Source organism: Protopterus annectens, chromosome 2.part1, assembly GCF_019279795.1.
Source record: "Protopterus annectens isolate FY-2018-M chromosome 2.part1, PAN1.0, whole genome shotgun sequence".
In the NCBI taxonomy this organism is placed as follows: domain Eukaryota; kingdom Metazoa; phylum Chordata; order Ceratodontiformes; family Protopteridae; genus Protopterus; species Protopterus annectens.
The window spans coordinates 352,454,665-352,473,478 of NC_056729.1; the positions used below are offsets into that span (position 1 = coordinate 352,454,665).

Below are 18,814 nucleotides of genomic sequence, written 5' to 3' on the forward strand. Positions count from 1 at the left end.
GACACAACTATGTTCCCAATCGGTCATTATGATCCAATGACCAAAAACTTCCATCCACAAACCTATCAAGTCTGCAGGGCATTGTCTGTGCTCATATCATGTAGCTAAGGCCTGGAACTCCTTATCTCTATCCATCAGATCACTACCGTCCCTCCCATCCTTCAAAACCTTTCTGAAAGACTTCCTAGACAAAAGCTGTCTCTGTTCTTGCTCAACACCAGTATAAACTATATCCCTAAATGTGAACAGATACCTATTTATACCTTACATCTCCTTATTCTCCCATCTTCACACATTACCTTTCTTCTGTCAGTTTCTCTCCCCCTTGGCTTTCTCTCTAAATATACTATAAGTCTGCTTTTCTCTCACTTCATATTGCAATTTCTGTTTGTATTATACTAACTTAACTTTAACTTCTCTATAAACTGGCTACAATTTCTCTATTAACTATTAAATCATTATCATATAACTATCCATTCTTAACCAATATTTCATATTATGTCTAATTTGGTATAATTATTTAAACTGCAGTTGTTTTTTGTTTTATTTTTAAAGACTGTAAAATTGTTGTTCTTAAAATGTTTTTTAATAATTTGTAGCTTTTCTCCCCAAGCCTTCTCTGAAAATGGGTTCCTACCCAGTCAGACTTTCACAGTAATCAAATGTGAATTGGAAAAAGGCGAGGTCCCAAGACTGGAAAAACTCTCTTATCAGCCTCAACAAAAGGTTGAGATCCCTCATCAAATCCTCTAAAGCTAGCTATAAAAACAGAATTGCAGCAGATAGTAGAGACAGCCACAAGGCCTTCTATAGTTATGTAAAGAATCTCCACAGCAATACCCAAATTTGCTCTGAGCTACTGCACAATGGTACCTCCTATACTGAGCCAACAGATATTGCCAATATACTGGCCAACAGATTCAGTGCTAACTTTACCCCTCTCCCCCCCAAGGACCAATCACAATACCAGTAGATTGCCAGGCACCCAGTATTACTGCTGCACAGGTTAAAACAGCACTGACCAAGGCCAAGAATATAGCTTCTATGGGACCTGACAATATCCCTGACTGTGTTCTACATGATCTACAGAGTGAACTGGCACCTCACCTGTGTGCCCCGTTCAGTCACAGGCTCACCTCAGGCTTTGTCCCTACCGAATGGCGCACTGCCACAGTTATCCCTCTCCACAAAAGAGGAGCGACTACAGACCCCGGGAATTATCGCCCAATTAGCCTGACGAGTCTGATATGCAAAGCTATGGAATGCATCATCATGGACCTAATAAACAAGGATATAGGAAATCTCCAAACTCTGGATCCCTACACAGTTTGGTTTTGTGAAGGATAGATCATGCCTGCTCACTTGGTCGACTTCTTTGAGTCAGTCACTAGAGCTGTGGATGAAAGCAAGGTGGTTCATACAGCCTACCTTGATCTGGCCAAGGCCTTTGATACCATTCCCCACTTAGGAATCATAGAAAAACTCACTAAGCTGGCATCAACCCCTATATCACTAGGTGGGTTACAAACTGCCTCACAGATAGAACCCACAGTGTGAAAGTAGCTGACTCCAAGTCAGACTGCTGACCAGTCACAAGTGGAGTCCCACAGGGTTCGGTCCTGGGTCCTCTCCTGTTTGGTATCTACTTCTCTGAAGTCCAGGCCAACATGAAGGGACTCTGGCTGACAAAGTTCACAGACAATTGCAATTTGGGAGCTATTATTAACTCCCCAAGTGATGTTGACATCCTACAGAAAGGCCTCAATGACACCAGTCTGTCGGCCACCGACTGGTGTCAGAACCATGGCCTTAAGCTCAATGTCAAAAAATGTGCTGTCATCCTCCTTGGGAAAAACCCAGTTCCCTTGAATTACCACATTGATGGTAGTCCACTGAACACAGAAGGCATTATAAGAGATCTGGGAACACAGGTTGACAGCAACCTCTCTTTTGACCAGCAAGTTGCCACGGTGGTCAGAAAGTCCTTCTATGTGGCACATCTCATTAGTAAGGGTTTTGCATCCAGGAAGAAAGAGGTCATTGTCTCCCTCTACTCTTCCCTCATTAGGCCAATCATCGAGTACAATGCCTCATTTGGCATTACCACACTAGACACCTGCAACAACTGGAGAGGCCACAAAAGTACCTCACGAACAGGATCCTAGGCCTTAAATACTTGTCCTATATGGACAGACCCAAATAACTCCCAACTATTTTCTGTCTCATATTGCCTACTTAGAGGTGATCTCTGCTTGACTTACAAAGCCATGTCTGACCCAGCTGTGTTAGAGATGCTACATCTAAAGAAGTCCCAATCCCTCTGCACCACATGCTCCAGAGACCTCAACCTCATTACCACAATCGACATTACATGTTGGAGGGACAGGTTCATAACCCAGAGACTGCCCATGCTATGGAATAGACTTCCTATACCTGTCAAGCAGAGCACCTCACTGGCCCTCTTCAAAAAAAATCTTGATGAGTGATGGGAAATAGAAAATTCACCCTAGGGATCACTCCAGTGGCTCTACTCGACAGAGGCACTAGGAACTAAGGTCGGTTGGCATGATACCAGGGTAATCCTATGGGCTAGGCTTGTAAAGGCTCCAGGGCCATTAGCCTAGTACACACCTATGAACCTATGAACCTATTAATAAATAAATATATAAAATAACTAAAGTTTATTTATTAGCACTTTGCTGACTGAGTTAGCCCCATGAGACCAGCAACTTCTTTCCAGAGGAGACCCAAGGTGGTGTTCACACTGAATAGGGAAATTGGTCAGGAGACCAGGGAAATTTCCCTACGTTTTTTATAAGTGCTATGGGATATTTTACATCCGGATGAGTTACCGCCAACTCACAAAGATGGAGCCCTGGTTTTGCATTTCATCTGAAGGAGAGTACACTCAGGAAAGTGTACCCCTCACCTTATGCTGTACTTACTACAGTGCCAGTATTGGAAAATTAATCCAAATATCTGGAATGGGAGTAGAACCCACAACCTTCTTATCTTTCAAAACCAAATGTGAGTATGCTACCTTTTGAGCCACTCACACTGCAGTTTTAAATTTTTCATATTCATCTCAACATGTCAGCCTCCTTGCTACCTTTCAAGGGTTTCCAGTACTGAAATGATTGTGGATGTTTTCCTGCTGTTCTCACAGAATTCCCTTCAGGAACGGTAAGTATCACCCTGAGTAGCTCCCTTTGAAAAAAGACCAAAGAACCCAGCAAATCTATCTAGTTAACAAAATGTAAGATAAAAGATAAAAAAGCAGTGAGCTTAGAGAATGGACTTTAAGAGGAGGTAGCAAAGAACAGCACAGTAAGTAACCTTCAAAAGGTGTGAACAAATACAAGACCCTTCTTATGAAGAATGAAAAGTTACATGGTTATAGACTGAATATAATATGTAGTATACTCTTTAAATGCAAAATATGTAGGCTAAGTTGGCCAACTACTCCTTATCTACCATAGTGCCTGTGGTGTATATGTGCTCCTACAACTTATGAATGCCAGGGTGTCACATAAAAATGTATGTCAGCATCTCCAAGTATGTATGCATCACCCAGAGGGCAGTACTATTGATTAGAGAATGCGCAAACTGTACATCAGCACCCTGATTGGAGAACAAATGTTCTCCAACAGTGTATTAATGTAACAAGTAATGAAAAATGCGTCTGCCACTTAATGGCAGCATATCAAGCTGCTGTGGAGCTCATACTGCAAAAAATCTAATGGCCGCCATTACTTTACATTCACTACTCAGCAGTTTTGCTGTTTAGCAAGTTTAAAAAAAAATAATAAACAGAAAAAAGTATATGTGTGTGTATGTATATGTATGAGTGTGTTTATGTTTCTGTCTGCGTGTGTGAGTGAATGTGTGAAAGAAAACAAAAAAATATCCTTGTTTTCCCGCTTTTCTGAACTAGAATAGTCCAGTCTTCAGATTTTGCTGATCTCTGGGCTTTGTCTTGGTTCCTGTGCTATCCATACCCTTATTTGGATAAGAGGAAGCTTCTTTGTTTCACCAGTGGGAGTGGGGAGCACTGAGCAACCTATTTGTCCCTAGAGGATTGGTTCCAGCCCAGAAACTTGTAGTTTATTGGCCATTTTGGGTCAATTCCTGGCTCTTTTCAACCCCCTGCTATAAATCCAATTAGCGCAAAGTTGCTCATAGAGCAGCATAGGGCAGCGCCGGTTAATCAAGTTTAAACTATTTCTGGCTCCGTAAAGTCTGCTCTTCAATTTTTCCCTTAGAACTGTTCTACTTGCAATCTATACAGCCTATACTCTATCTGAAAAGCTCAGCACTTGCTCCTAAAGCATTTCTTTATACAAGTAAAGCACTCTTAAACAAAAGAAAGTACTTCATTCACCTAAATTCCCTTGAGTACCCATTTCCTTATAGGTCCTTTCTGACTCAGTTACACAGCAATCTTTTTCACTATTTCTAGCATGTCGAAGGGTCAGTTGCTAGCGTCCTCTCCGGTTCAGCTGGTGAATCTGGGAATCTTGAGGCAATGTTACAATTGCCTCATGTACACGGACAACCCTCTCCTCCTCCCAACAAATACAAATATATGTGAGAGATGCAACTATATAGCCAAACTGGAGGCTGAGCTCCCTCAATTCAGTACTGGCAAGACCAGTCAGGAGGAGAAGGTAACCGCGCACACCACAAACCCAGTCTCACATAGAACTATCACAATTGCAAACCAAACACATAAACACACAAAAACATACTCGGAGGCGCTGATTAAAAATCTACCAAAACAACAGAGGACTCCAAAGCAGACACCCAAGCAACCGCCATCTCAAGACATAGCACATGCAACACATAGTTCACATAGTCAGTGTGCTAAACAGTCACAGCCCTTAAGGCCAAACAACATGCCAGACACACTTGTAATAGGTGACTCCATAGTCAGACACACCACCAGACTGAACAAGGAGAGGGTCACAGTAAGCTGCCTGTCGGGAGCTAGAATCCGCCACATAACACAAGCACTCAGGTCACTCCACAACAAGTACAAATATGACTCAGTCATTGTACATGCCGGTGTGAATGACCTGAGAAGTACCTCCCTGGACTACATGAAAAGAGACATAGAGGAGCTCTCTGATTATGTAGCCCAGGCCGGTATGACCCTGACCCTGAGCAGCATCTTACCCTCACCAAGAATGATGCCACAGTACAAAGACAAAATGATCAGTTTTAACAATTGGCATAATTACTGGTGTCATTCTAAGGGGATCCAATGTCTGTCTGCTTGGGATGACATGCTTGACAAGCCACGCTGCCAGGGACGGCTTGCACCTGTCACCCCTGGGCTTCCGGATATTGGCCAAGGCTCTTGCCACCCCATAGTGCCTTTTTTAGACAAGGCTCAAAGGACAAACCTACCTCCCTAGAAAACACAAGTGGAAAAAAACTAAGGGTAATGCTGCTCAATGCCAGAAGTCTAAACCTCAAGATGCACGCCCTCTAAGCCCTTCTCAGTATGGAGAACATCGATGTCTGTGCAGTGACTGAAACCTGGTTCAAGGCTCCTGAGAGCACCCCAGCACTATCAGGTTTTACCTCATATCATGCTTTCCGGCCCCAAAACTTGGACCGAACCACAAAAGGAGGAGTATCCATATTCATCAAAGATACCCACACCTCCAGGTTAGTAAGCATCGGAGACCATCCAGGTGCAACTAACCATAGGCAAAACTGCCTTACAGTTTGTAGCATGTTACAGACCACCCTCTCAAACTCAGGAACCCCACACAGCCTTCCTGAAGACACTAGAGAGTATGAATGTCTCTCCAAATACCATTATATTGGGAGACTTCAACTACCCAAACATAGACTGGGAACATTACTCAAGCCCCAACACCCTAGCCCAAAGGTTCCTAGAATTCATAAACTCAAATGCAATGGAACAACTGGTCACCATTCCCACAAGAGGAGACAATATACTAGACCTGATCATCACAAACATGGGGACAAAATGCTCCACACCGGAAGTATATCCCTCTTTGGTAAGATCAGACCATAAATTAATCTCACTGGAAATCCACATCCCGCCCCACCCCTGCACAAAAGACCACAGTGAAGAACTTCTCAAAAGCCAACTTCACACTTCTTAAGACTGAAATGGTATCCTTTAAGGCCCCTGGGCTAGTGGAAACCACAACCCACACTGCTGAATCCTTTGCAAATGCCTTCTACGGGCACCTTCAAGAATGCATGGATCATGCAATCCCAAATAAAACCAAGACCCATTCCCCAAAGGCAGGCGCCCGGTCTGGTGGACCCCAGCCATAAACAAACTCTACAACAGGAGGAGGAAGCTACTACATGACAGAGCAAAATCCCTAAAAGGGAAGGCATCTCTGATCAGTACTAGCAAAAACTACGATCACTCATAAAATCATCCAAGGCCAACTTTGAGAGAAAAATCGCAAAAGACACAAAAGACAATCACAAGGCCTTCTTTAGCTATGTTAGAAACCTGGGTGGAAACTCCCAGATATGCTCAGAGTTAGTCCAAAATGATACAAAATACACTGAACCCACTGACATTGCCAACATTCTGGCAGACAGGTTCAGTGCAAATTTCTCCTCCCCCTCCCCCCCAAAAGGAGAAATAACTATCCCAGCAGAGTGTAGCCTCCCTAATATCTCAGATGCCCAGGTGAGAGCCACCCTCTCTAAAGCTAAAAACACAGCATCAATGGGACCGGATGGTGTCCCGGGCTGTGTGCTACATGAACTCCAAGAGGAACTAAACCCACACATAAGGCGGCTGTTTAATCTTAGCGGCGACAGTGGTACCACTTCACAAAGGCGGTGCTTCTACGGACCCTGGAAATTACCGCCCCATAAGCTTGACGAGTCTGGTCTGCAAAGCTATGGAGAGGATCATTATGGAACTCATAAACAAAGACATTGGGGATCTACAGACATTGGATCCTACCCAATTTGGCTTTGTCAAAGGCAGATCCTGCCTTTTGAACTTGATCGACTTTTTTGAAACAGTCACTAAGGCCATTGATGAGGGTAAGGCAGTTCACACAGCCTACCTTGACCTTGCAAAAGCCTTTGACACAATACCCACTCGGGCATCATAGACAAACTCACCAGCTTAAATGTAAACCCATATGTCACAAGATGGGTTGCAAACTGGCTCAAGGACAGAACCCACAGGGTCAGAGTTGCTGGAGCTATGTCAGACTCTAAGCCAGTCACAAGCGGTGTCCCACAGGGCTCAGTCCTGGGACCCCTCTTGTTCGGCATTTATTTTCCGAGGTACAGGCAAACATAGGAGGATTGTGGCTGACAAAGTTCGCAGATGACTGCAAACTGGGCCATAATTGATACTCCAGCGGACACAAACATCCTTCAGAGAGGCCTCATAGAAGCGGATAATTGGTGCCAGAGCCATGGCCTTAAGCTGAATGCCAAAAATGTATAGTCATACCCTTTGGGAAAAACAAGGTACCCACAAATTACCACATAGGTGGTAATCCATTAAATCTGGAAGAGGTAATCAGGGACCTTGGGACCCAGGTTGACAGTAACCTCTCATTTGACACTCACATTGCCAAAGTGGTTAGGAAGACCTTCTATATTGCCCACCTTATCATGAAGGGTTTCACATCTAGATCAAGAGAGGTCATTGTGCCCTGTACTCTTCTCTTATCAGGCCAATGATTGAGTACAATGCCCCATTTGGGATGTATCTTACCCGTCACCTGCAGCAGTTGGAAAGACCCCAAAAGTTCCTCACCAAGAGGATAAAGGGTCTTAAACATATGTCATATGCTGCCCGACTGAAAAACTCCAGCTCTATTCAGTCGCATACCGCCTACTCAGAGGTGATCTGTGCCTGACGTACAAGGCCATGTCCAATCCAGAATTAATGGACATGCTCCACCTTAGTAAATCCAAATCCACCAGAGCCACGAGAGCAAGAGACTTAAACCTCAACACAGAAATAAATAGGACGTGCTGGAGGGACAGATTCATAACCCAGAGGCTCCTACACTCTGGAACAGAATCCCAATCCATGTTAGGCAGAGCCCCTCACTGACTGTATTCAAGAGAAATCTTGACGAGTGGATGGGAGATCGTAGGTTTACCCCGGGGGTCATCTCTGTGTCACTACTAGACAGAGGCACAGTAAACTAAACCCTAAAAGGGCGTAGTATTCTCATCCTAAGGGGTGGTGAAAGCCACACACACTCTGGCTAGGCTTATAAATGCCCTAGGGCAGATAGCCTAGTACGAACCTATGAACCTATGAACCTATGAAAGCACAAGAGACTGTGTGTGTTAGAGATCGAGAGAGTAAGAGCAATTAAGCGATCTTGTGTTAGAGAATGCATGAACGAAAGCAGAGGAGACTGTGTGTGTGTATGTGTGTGTGTGTGTGTGTGTGTGTGTGTGTGTGTGTGTGTGTGTGTGTGTGTGTGTGTGTGTGTGTGTGAGTGTGTGTGTGTGTGTGTGTGTGTGTGTGTGTGTGTGTGTGTGTGTGTGTGAGAGAGAGAGACAGAGAGAGAGAGACTGGTCTTGCATGCATAGCTCTCAACTGTCCAAATTTTCGCAGAATGTCCAGATTTTTGCCTCATATTTTTTGTGGTTTTCTGACGTTTTGTGGGAAATCAGTGAGGTGTGACTTCACTAAATAATGACAGGCATTTGAATTTCAGGCTTTATATCTTTCAGAAAATGCATTGTAATACAAAAACCTTTTATTCTAGTACTTTTTAAGTTTATAGAGCAATATTTAAAATTTGTCTCTATTTTGGGGGCTTTGTCCCCCATTATTTTTGGCTTTGTTCCGAATTTTTCTGCTAAGAGGTTGAGAGTTATGCTTGTATGAGTGAATTTGCATATGAAACCAGAGGAGACTGTGTATGTATGTATGTATGTATGTATGTATGTATGTATATGTGTGCCTGTTAAAGCAGAAAGTGACTGTATGAAAAAGAGAGAGAGAGACAGAGAGAGAATGAGCTGTTTGTAAAATTGTTTCGTATTACTTATTTATTTTTTTAAAAGTACTATATTATTTTTTTTATATATTTTTGATGTAAAATGCTTCCTCCAACACCATTAACATATACTACAGGAAGTTTGAAACATTAGGCGGAGGAACTATTTTACATCAAAAATATATATAAAAAATAATATAGCACTTAAAAAATAAATAAAACAGAACAATTTGACAGTGCCCATTCTCTAAGCGCAATAAAGCCCTCCAGGGTGTGTGTTAATGTGTAATGAATGCCCTTCCAGGGCTGTAGAGGCCCTCCATCTGTGGAGTAAGGCCTCATACTATTCCTGGGTGGGTGTTAATTAAACATTAACACACCCTGTCGGGCATTATTGCTTACTTATTTCTGTGTAGCCTGATGCCTGGTGCACTGCTGCACATCTGGGAGGAAATACAAATAAAAGTTCAAAATAGGGCCACATTCAAATAGATATCCACTGTACATAGGTTCATGGGTGCTATTTGATCTTGGCCAAAAGGCAGGGAAATGATTTTACAAGGGATTTGTGTTTGCAAGATATTTGAGAACAATATGCTTCATCAAATAATTTTGATCATCTCCAGTCTTACAAGTAGTCAGCCAGATGTTCTAGCTTGGATGGTTATGGTAGGACTTCCAAACTCTGCTTTTTCTGGACTCCACAATTGATGTGCTATTGGGTTAAATGTAAGACAATGCATATTTTCACTTATTAAACCATTATACCCATGTCTCAGAATCACATGGCATGTCCAGGTGACACTGCCCGATGCATACCATGGCATGCTGCCATCTGCCCTGTATGATGCCCCATTAATGACCCATGCCCTATCTGCAGGGTACTGCACAATCCTCAGTGTGTATTGTCAGAATTTATAGTATGCTGTTATGGGGATGCATGCCTACTGCCCTTGCAAAGCAATTAAGGATTTATAACTTGTAACTCTTATTTTATTACCAATATTGATACATTAGATCTGAACACTTTGATAAAGGAAAAATAAACAGGCACATCTTATGTCATTTATCTGTTTCATTTACTAGAGTCCATGAAACTGGAATTAAGTCAGCAGCATACCTCATGGATCAGTCAGGTCAACCAGCATCACAAAAAACAGATTGAAGAGCTGCAGACAGAAGTGAATAGTCTGCGAGAAATGAAGAAAAATCAGGTAGAAAGAATTCTTGTTATTGTTCTGATTCTAAGCAGTGATCACATTTACTGTTATGAAAAGATAAATATTTGCTTTTATTTAGTCTGTATAGGGGAAAAAAAGTCACAAACTGACCTAAAGTAATTGTGCAATTGTTTTTACTTGTGACACTGGAAAATATGACAGCGAGGTAGTTGGCCGGCAGTAATTTTATACATTATTTTTAATATAACAACAAAATGTGAGCACGTCAAGAAATGTAAAAGTTTATACAACACCCCTTAGCATTATACAATGAACTGGAGGAAGAAAGAGGAAACGTGCACAAGTCACGAAGCAGAAGTCACAGAAAGTTAATTTGCTGTGGGCATAACAGGATTCTGCAAATCTTAGTCCTAAAATAACATGATTGGCAACATTGTAAAAGCAATGAAGCAAATGTGATGGCACAAGAGGGCATGAACATCCTCAAACTTTAACAGCAATGCAGTGATTGCAGAAACAATGAAAAGGTGCTGGCAGAGTGATGAGATCTTGTTCAAACACCTTGCAAAAGAATATGGTACAGGGTCTCCATTCTAAAGCTGTGTGTAAACTATAGAAGATCTTTTCTGCCCTTGCTGGTGTTCTTAACACACAACTAGAAGCCTTCTCTCAGTTGATCTGGTATACTGTCTGTGGGCATAAGGCATACTGTCAGTAGAGAGGAGATATTTGAACAGTGTACTGTGGACCTGGCTACCAATGAAAAGCCGTAGAAACCATCCTGGTGTGTATGCAGTCACACGCTCCTTTTATATATTAACCAGAGTATAGCTACATGCATTACTGTATAACGCATTCCATGCTCTGAATAGCAGCTGCATTTTTATGGCATTAAGTTTTCTCTACATTTCTGGTTACTTTCTTCTAACCGATCCTAGATGTTTCATAGATGTTTTTCATTATGGTATTATAATTTAATAGCAGTGTAATGTCTATATGAAGTATGGGTGTAAACTGCACCAGATAACCAACAAGAAAACTTAGCATTATCGCCTTTCTGTCTGCACAGTCACTGAAGATGGACATGGTTTGTAATACAAGTGAACATTCATCCTACTACTTAACATTTGTATATGGTGAGGGCCCGTTTAATTGCTTATACATTTCATCTCTATTGCTGAGTATCTTTTCTCAGTATTGCTAAGCTTTTGCTAATATAACATATGGAATGCTTCTCAGCCTCTACTATCTGGGACAACGCTACACCAATGCCCACGTCAGGTGCATCAGTGTGCACCTGGAACTGTTTCAGGAAGTTAGAGATACCAAAAAAAATCCCCAAGATAGTCGATTTTTCAGTTTTCTAAAGGCTTATTCAGCTACATTTGTCCTTTGAATTATCAGTGGATCCCCACATTTGGTTAGCTCAATCAGGGGCAAGCAATGGTAGCAAACGTGAGAACAGACAGAGTAACAGTTCTTCAAAAGTAAACATGCATTAAACTGCCTTTTATATAGTTGTTGTAGGCCAGTTCTGGACCAAATCAACTTTTTCAACCCGGGACTTCACAATCCCTCTGCCTATAATATATCCCAAACAGCAGGCTTCTGACATACCTAACTTACATTTAGCTGGGGTGGCTGTCAAGCCAACTTAACACAAGACATTCAGAATGGCTTGGACTTTAAGCAGATGGCTTTCCCAGTCTTAGGACAATATTATGATGTTATCAAGGTAAGTTATGAGATATCTGGCATCAGGTCTAAGAATTTTGTGTATCAGCCGACGGCAGAGAACAAGCATCAGAATTCTAGAGTGGAAAATTGTATCAGCTGCAGGGAATGCCATATTTGTCTTAGCTTCTAGGGATAGTGGAATTTGTTGCAGCCTTTGATTCAGTCTAAAGTGGACAGAATTCTGATTTTGCCCAGCTTTTAAATCAGTTTGTCCACATAGGACATGCTTTTTTATTGTTTTGGATTAAACTTGTTTAACCAGGCAATTATAAGAATATGTTCTTATTCTTGAAGACAAATTCTTTACAAGCCTAGCCCATAGAAGTTCCCCTGCATAAACAGCTGAATTGTATGCTATTCAACCAATCCAAGATGGAGGAGCTATGCAACGATCTGTAAAGCAATTGTGTAGACTCAGTGCAGGTTTTCCTTGCGAATTCCAAAACCTATTGGAATACAGCCAATGAAACTAGTGTACACAGAAATAATGTTAGAGGCTGCTGTTGCTCTTATACATGTGTATGTGCAACAGGCCCAAGTCTACTCTGCTACTGCTCCTGCTAATAGACCTCAGCCAAGAAGGAGAAGGGTGTTTAGACCCCATTTAACATTTCATGGTCTACATGAGGTGGAAACTGTAGAGTGCTACAGGTTGGATAGAGACACACTACAGGAACTCTGCAACCTTGTCGTCCTCAGCTAAGGAGAAAGGCAAACTGAGGGGAACCAGCATCTGTGGTGACTAAGGTATGTGTACCACTTAGAATATTAGCTACATGAACCTTCCAGAGACCAACAGGGGATATTCTGGGGATGTCACAGGCATCAGCATCCAGGATCCTACATCAGTTCCTGAATGCTATGTTAGAACATGCCAGTGACAACATACATTTCCCCCATACAACTAAGGACAGAGCTACAACTATGCAAGATTTGTACCCTGTAGCATGCTATCCTGAAGTCTTAGGTGCTATAGACTCCATGCACATTGAAATCAAAGCACCACCGAGGAAAAAGGGAAGGGTGTATATAAACAGAAAGTGTTTCCATTCCATTAACTGCCAGGTCATATGTGACACTAAGGGAATCATCCTGAATGTGTGTGCTGGCAACTCAGACAGTTACCACAATTCTCATATCTGGCACAACTCTCAACTCTATCTGAAGTTTTCTAGAGGGGATATCCCACTTGGTCATTTACTGGGGGATGCAGGGTCTGCATTAAAGCTGTGGCTGATGAAGTCCATCAGAAATGCACACCCGCCCACCAAAGAACTCTGTAATGAGGCACATGCTCAAACAGGAAATATCACAGAGTGTGTGTTTGGGCTGCTGAAGTCACAGTTCAGAACCTAGATACATCTGGGGAGCCCTGCAGTACATTCCCTATACTTGTCTTGAACGTCTGTGCCATCCTTCACAATATTATGCTGAGAAACAGCTTCAGCAGGAACGTCAAGGGGAAGAGGCATACATCCCACCACCACTAACAGTGTCGCCACAGCCACATGCAGGTGAGGAGTCAGAGGGGGAACCACCAGATACTGTGCATGTTGGCACACATAGGCATGCACAATATGCCCTCACCCTGGCCAACAATGGATAGGACACATGCTCACCACCTATGGGGTGAGACCTTCATCCTATGCGCATATATACAGTAACATTGATGCCAGTCAATGTTCACAACCTTTACTTCCCCATGAAATGGCTGTGTACTGCTAGCATCACACAATCAGCCTTGAATTAAAACTTTTCTAACTGCTGGACTATCAAGGTAAGTGTTGAACCTGGAATAGGAAAATAAATGGCTAAGAACACAAATGAATGGCATATCCTTGCATACTGTTACTTGCTAATGTAACTAAGTAGAAGGTGGGTGATTTTTACAGCGATAATATCAGTGAATGACAGCAATGACTTATGTCAATAGATGTGTTCTCTATCAACTAATAGCCTCAAGCATCAAAGATTCACACATTACAAAAACCTGTAAGAAAGCAGTACACTTTCCAAAAGAGCATCCCAAACACATATATACTAAGCACTCAGTCAGCTATGCACCTTACACATCAGATAAAAGACTTCTGCATCCCTGAATCCATAAGATAGAAAATCAAGGATATGGCACAGTTACTATCATTTGCTCAGGGTGTTGTTTAGGGGGGCAGCAGGCCTAGCCTGACACAAAAGGTAGTGAGTGTGTGTGAGTATGAAAGACAGACAGAAATGTTGATAAATCATCAAATGGCCATGGAGACCAAATGAGCTATAAGCCTCCTGACTGACCCATGTAACTGTTATATGTGTGTGTTTGTAGGGACACTCAAGGTGAAACATGTGCGTGAGTGTCTACAAGAACACAGCCAAGAAAACTAATATTCATGCCACTATAACAGATGGTACAACAATACAAACACTCATAATACCCACCTCACACATACGGATAAATGCATATCTCTGACAAATGGTAATCAATAATCAAATAAAAATGTTTGCCTTACCATGTACAGCTGAGTCTACACTTCCTAGGGAGGATGGTCCTGGAAGAATTGAAGCAAGGTAAGGATGCAATCATCACAATTGCAATAACACAGGGAGACCATGAATACACATTTTTTCTTTATGTCCATTAACAATACTTTTACCTCAAACTTGGCTGACATGTCCACCCAAAGCCCAAGTGTAATGAACAAAAATGTGTTATTCACTCATCAATTTATCAATAGGTTCATCCAAAAATATGCAAAATAAAAACTACACATGAGCTGTTACTTACAATATTTTACTATACAAGCAAATCTTACAAATTGACAAATGTAAACTTACCGGGACGCTCCTCCTGGCATATACTTGTCCTCCCAGAAACATCAATCACATGTTATCATCCAGCTTCCACTGAGCTGTCTGGATATCTGACTGTGGACAAGAACTCTTCATTTGGTTTCAGTGGTGGCTCTGTGGCAGCCCCCCCCATCCCCCCATAGCCTGCTGTTCATGGAAACTACAGATGCTCTCCTTCAGACTAATGAAATCATATCAGTGACCCTATGATGCATCATACTGTAAGTCCTGGTACGCCCCCATTGTCATTTACATCACTAAATATCTGGTTCTAAATCTGGTATCTGGCAGCCATATCCCCACATCCTCTCTCAAACAAAAAGGCGCCATGGCACCTGAATGCTTGCACTATAATGTCATTTTCAAAGTAACTGAAAGGGGGGGGTTACATGAATTTGTATGCTTGGGTGCCATAATCATATGTGATATAGAACAGAGAGAGAGATCTGACACAAATATCACATAATGAAAGTATTGCTTACATACACATATTGTATTTTCAATATTAACCACTAGAGACACATGGTTCAGTTATTAATATTTAAGGTTATGTGGTTGTACCATATTACACTCACACACAAACCAATGTTTGGTCCAAAACAAGGAACACCAATGGAGTAATGTATTGTTTACCACTGAAAGAACAGGATGACTACACAATTTCAAGAGCAAACCTCTGGAAACACAACATTTGTTGTGGCAACACACAAATGGTACTTGGCTCCCCACCTCCAAAACAACAGGCAAATGACAGTTTGTACAAACCAAGAAATACCACATAATTAAATTGTTATAAATGCTTTCAACACAACTATCATAAAATATGTATACACATTTACAACAAAAATGTCAAATTAATATGATTGCCAGTCACCTGTCACTGTGCCCAGCACTCCCCTGGAGATGTCTATGGGCCATCTTAGAAGCCTAACACCCCTGTGTCATTGACAATATAGTACATTGCATTTCCCTGAAATAACATAAGAAGATTGTAAGATAACCAATTGTAACAATAACACATGTGATGAAAGTTAATAAGGGCTGTCTGTTTGACAAAGTAAAATGCCTGCCAAAAATGCCTATGCCAAGAGTGAACTATAAGTGCATAGAGATAAAGATCCATTTTCTAATGCATATATATATATATATATATATATATATATATATATATATATATATATATATATATACAAATATAAAACATTTTCTTTGTGGCATGTTAACAAATCTAGCATGTACTAGAAAAATACAATCATACCTTAGCAAGATCAGCAGCTTTCTGTGCAGATAAATCAAAATGAATAGTAACCTTCTATATTCTCCACATACACAACTCTCCTCACCTTCAAGTTCCATAGCTACATGGTTACCTTTTTATAGTGTAGATTCAGGCCTCTGAGCATGGTGAAGATGAAAATGAGGTGTGAACTCAGAATTGCTGAATCCCAAACATTGGACTTAGTGTAGTAGTTGTAAATATAGTGTAGGTACTATTTAAATGCTAGTTGCTAATGGATTGCAACTGTAAATGATTAGTGTGAGGGAGAAGGAAGACACAACAATAGTTCAGGCTACCTTACCTGCAGTGGGTATGTCACTTACAAAGTGTAGAACTGTAGCAAGCTTTGAAATGGAAGTAAAAAGCACACATTTCTCATTTTAGTACACTAATAGCTAAACTCTACCACTTTTCCTGAAAACTATATTTTACTGTCATGTAATTTTATCATACAGTTTAATGATGATACAAAATGCCCTATAGACTGCATGTTTGAGAGTACAGCACAGATAAGAGAAGAATGAACACAATACAAAGAGAAGACAGAGCTGCATTGGTTCAAATATTCATAAATGGTTGTGTGATCACTCATTGCACTAAATATGTAAGTAGCACATGCAAATTAGTGAGAGTGTACAAGTGTATATGTCTTGTTAATAGTGTGGACGAAATGGAACTTGTTTGTATGCGCAGTGGTTTGCATTACTGATGCAAAGTTCACAATAAAAAAATAATTACACTTAACAAATAACTATGTATAGCAGGTGCATTGAGCATACACAGGATATCATATATATATATATATATATATATATATATATATAAAATGTCTAACTGTTGGTGTCAGTACAATTATGGTTCTACAATTAAACATTTATTTTCTGAACTTTCATGTCACGCACATACATGGTTAACCACTCACTCTTTCACATGTCCATGTAATTAATGAGCATGTCTGACAAGCACTTCTGTGGCAAGGATTAAACAACACCTATATGGAAGAATACGTTTTGTCTATCTTACATATCTTTGAATTCCACGTTGTACTAATTAGTTTTATCAGGGTGTAAAACCACACAAAAATGTGTCAGGTCATCAAATTTATACACCCAATGCATGTCTGCAAAGTTAAATCAACTAACAGGTACAGCAGCAACCAACCCATAAACAAATGGCAACTGCCACATTAGCCTTCCTATCTCATAAACTGCCTTCCTCACTGTTTGACACTGTTGCTCTCCGCTTAACATCTTGCAAACATGGTTGGCATGGTGGTTCGGGCTTGCACTGTTGCTCTCCACTTAACATATTGCACACATGGTTGGCATGGTGGTTCGGGTTTGCACACTAGCCTTAAATGCAATAAAATGAATTGGCAGTAAAACACTTTAACTCTTGCTGTTTGACCTGTATGCTCATAGCAGGAGCAAAAAGGAAGGCGCCAAATTTAAAGCTCAAATATGGGGTTTAGAGGAGTCCAGAATATTCATTGGCCTCCTTGTAAAGCACTACAGCCATAGGCTATTGCAGGAGAACCATACCAGGTCTCACTTTAAATCAGAGGCTTGGAATAGTCTTGCCAGGGCTGCTTCCAGTGCGATTGGCATTCCATGCACTGGAGAGCAACGCAAGCAGCACTACAATGACCTGACAAGGCGCAAGCAGGCACGACTCAACCAGTGGCTGGATGAGTTTAGGACTGCTAACATCCAACAGTTGTGTAAGTATACAGATAAAGATGCTTTAAATTATATAGAAAGCTGGATATAACCAAGACTGCTATGCATAATGCACTTCTCTTCTTCTCTCCTTTTTATTTTACATCTGCCCAGAAGATTGCAGTGAACAGGGAAGCCCATGCTGAACATTTGGAAAGACTAAGAGTAGCAAGGGGTATGTATGCAGCACAAAATTATTATTTTATCAAAAGTGTTGCTCTTCTATACATTAGTAGCAAATCAAGCATGCATATCTTATCTGTAAAATCAAGCATGCGTGTTTCATTATGTAGCTCAAGGCAATTGTAATCAATTGTAATAGTGTATTCAGATGTTGTGGGTTCAAATTCCACAGGTAAATATAATGTAAATGAATTTAAAAATATTATGTAATACTTTCAACAAAATTGGCATAAATGCCTTGATGTTAACTTAATCTGCATTATTTGAAAAAGCATATGTGCAATATGTGCATATTGTAAGGATTGCTTAGAACAATTATCAGTCATAGTTTGTAGTTGCTAAAAAGTATAATTAATGTAAAAGTAAAATTATATTTATTTTGTACTCAGTGCTTTTTTTGTAAACAAACAGGTGGTGGTACGCATATGATGCATTTGGGTCAACCCCCCTCAGCCCCCACGCAGCCATTCCAGTGTCCCATTACTTGGCTATTTCTCCCCAGTTGCCATAAACACTGTTCAAAACTCTCAGAATACATTCTGCTTTCTGCTTTACTTCTACAATGATTACAGATATTTGGATTTCACTTAAAACTTTTATTTCAAAATTTCCAGCACAAACACTGATAGACGTTTGCTAAACAAAGCAATACAATCTCACAATGAAAACAGACTTAGCATTAAAATTTCTGTGCCTTTGAAACTCATTCAATGAAACAGCATTCAAACCCACATTCAAAGAAAATGCATTTGGCCAGTGGCAGATTAAGTTTACCTTTGGGCTGTTTTAAAATTATGGACCCACTGCACACATTTTTAGGAGCATGCAAAATGTTGTTGATTCACCTTCCTGATTGTATTAAATTATAATATATAATAATTA

General features: G+C 40.9%; 1 protein-coding gene across 1 annotated transcript in view; it reads left to right on the forward strand.

Moving 5' to 3' along the window:
• FAM184B (family with sequence similarity 184 member B) overlaps positions 1 to 18,814 on the forward strand; it is a 908,731-nt gene that overhangs the window by 535,615 nt on the left and 354,302 nt on the right. Inside the window, exons 12-13 of the mRNA XM_044063450.1 lie at positions 10,077 to 10,326; positions 11,804 to 11,906. Coding sequence (XP_043919385.1) covers positions 10,077 to 10,326; positions 11,804 to 11,906 — 353 coding nt within the window. The remainder of the gene's footprint in view (positions 1 to 10,076; positions 10,327 to 11,803; positions 11,907 to 18,814) is intronic.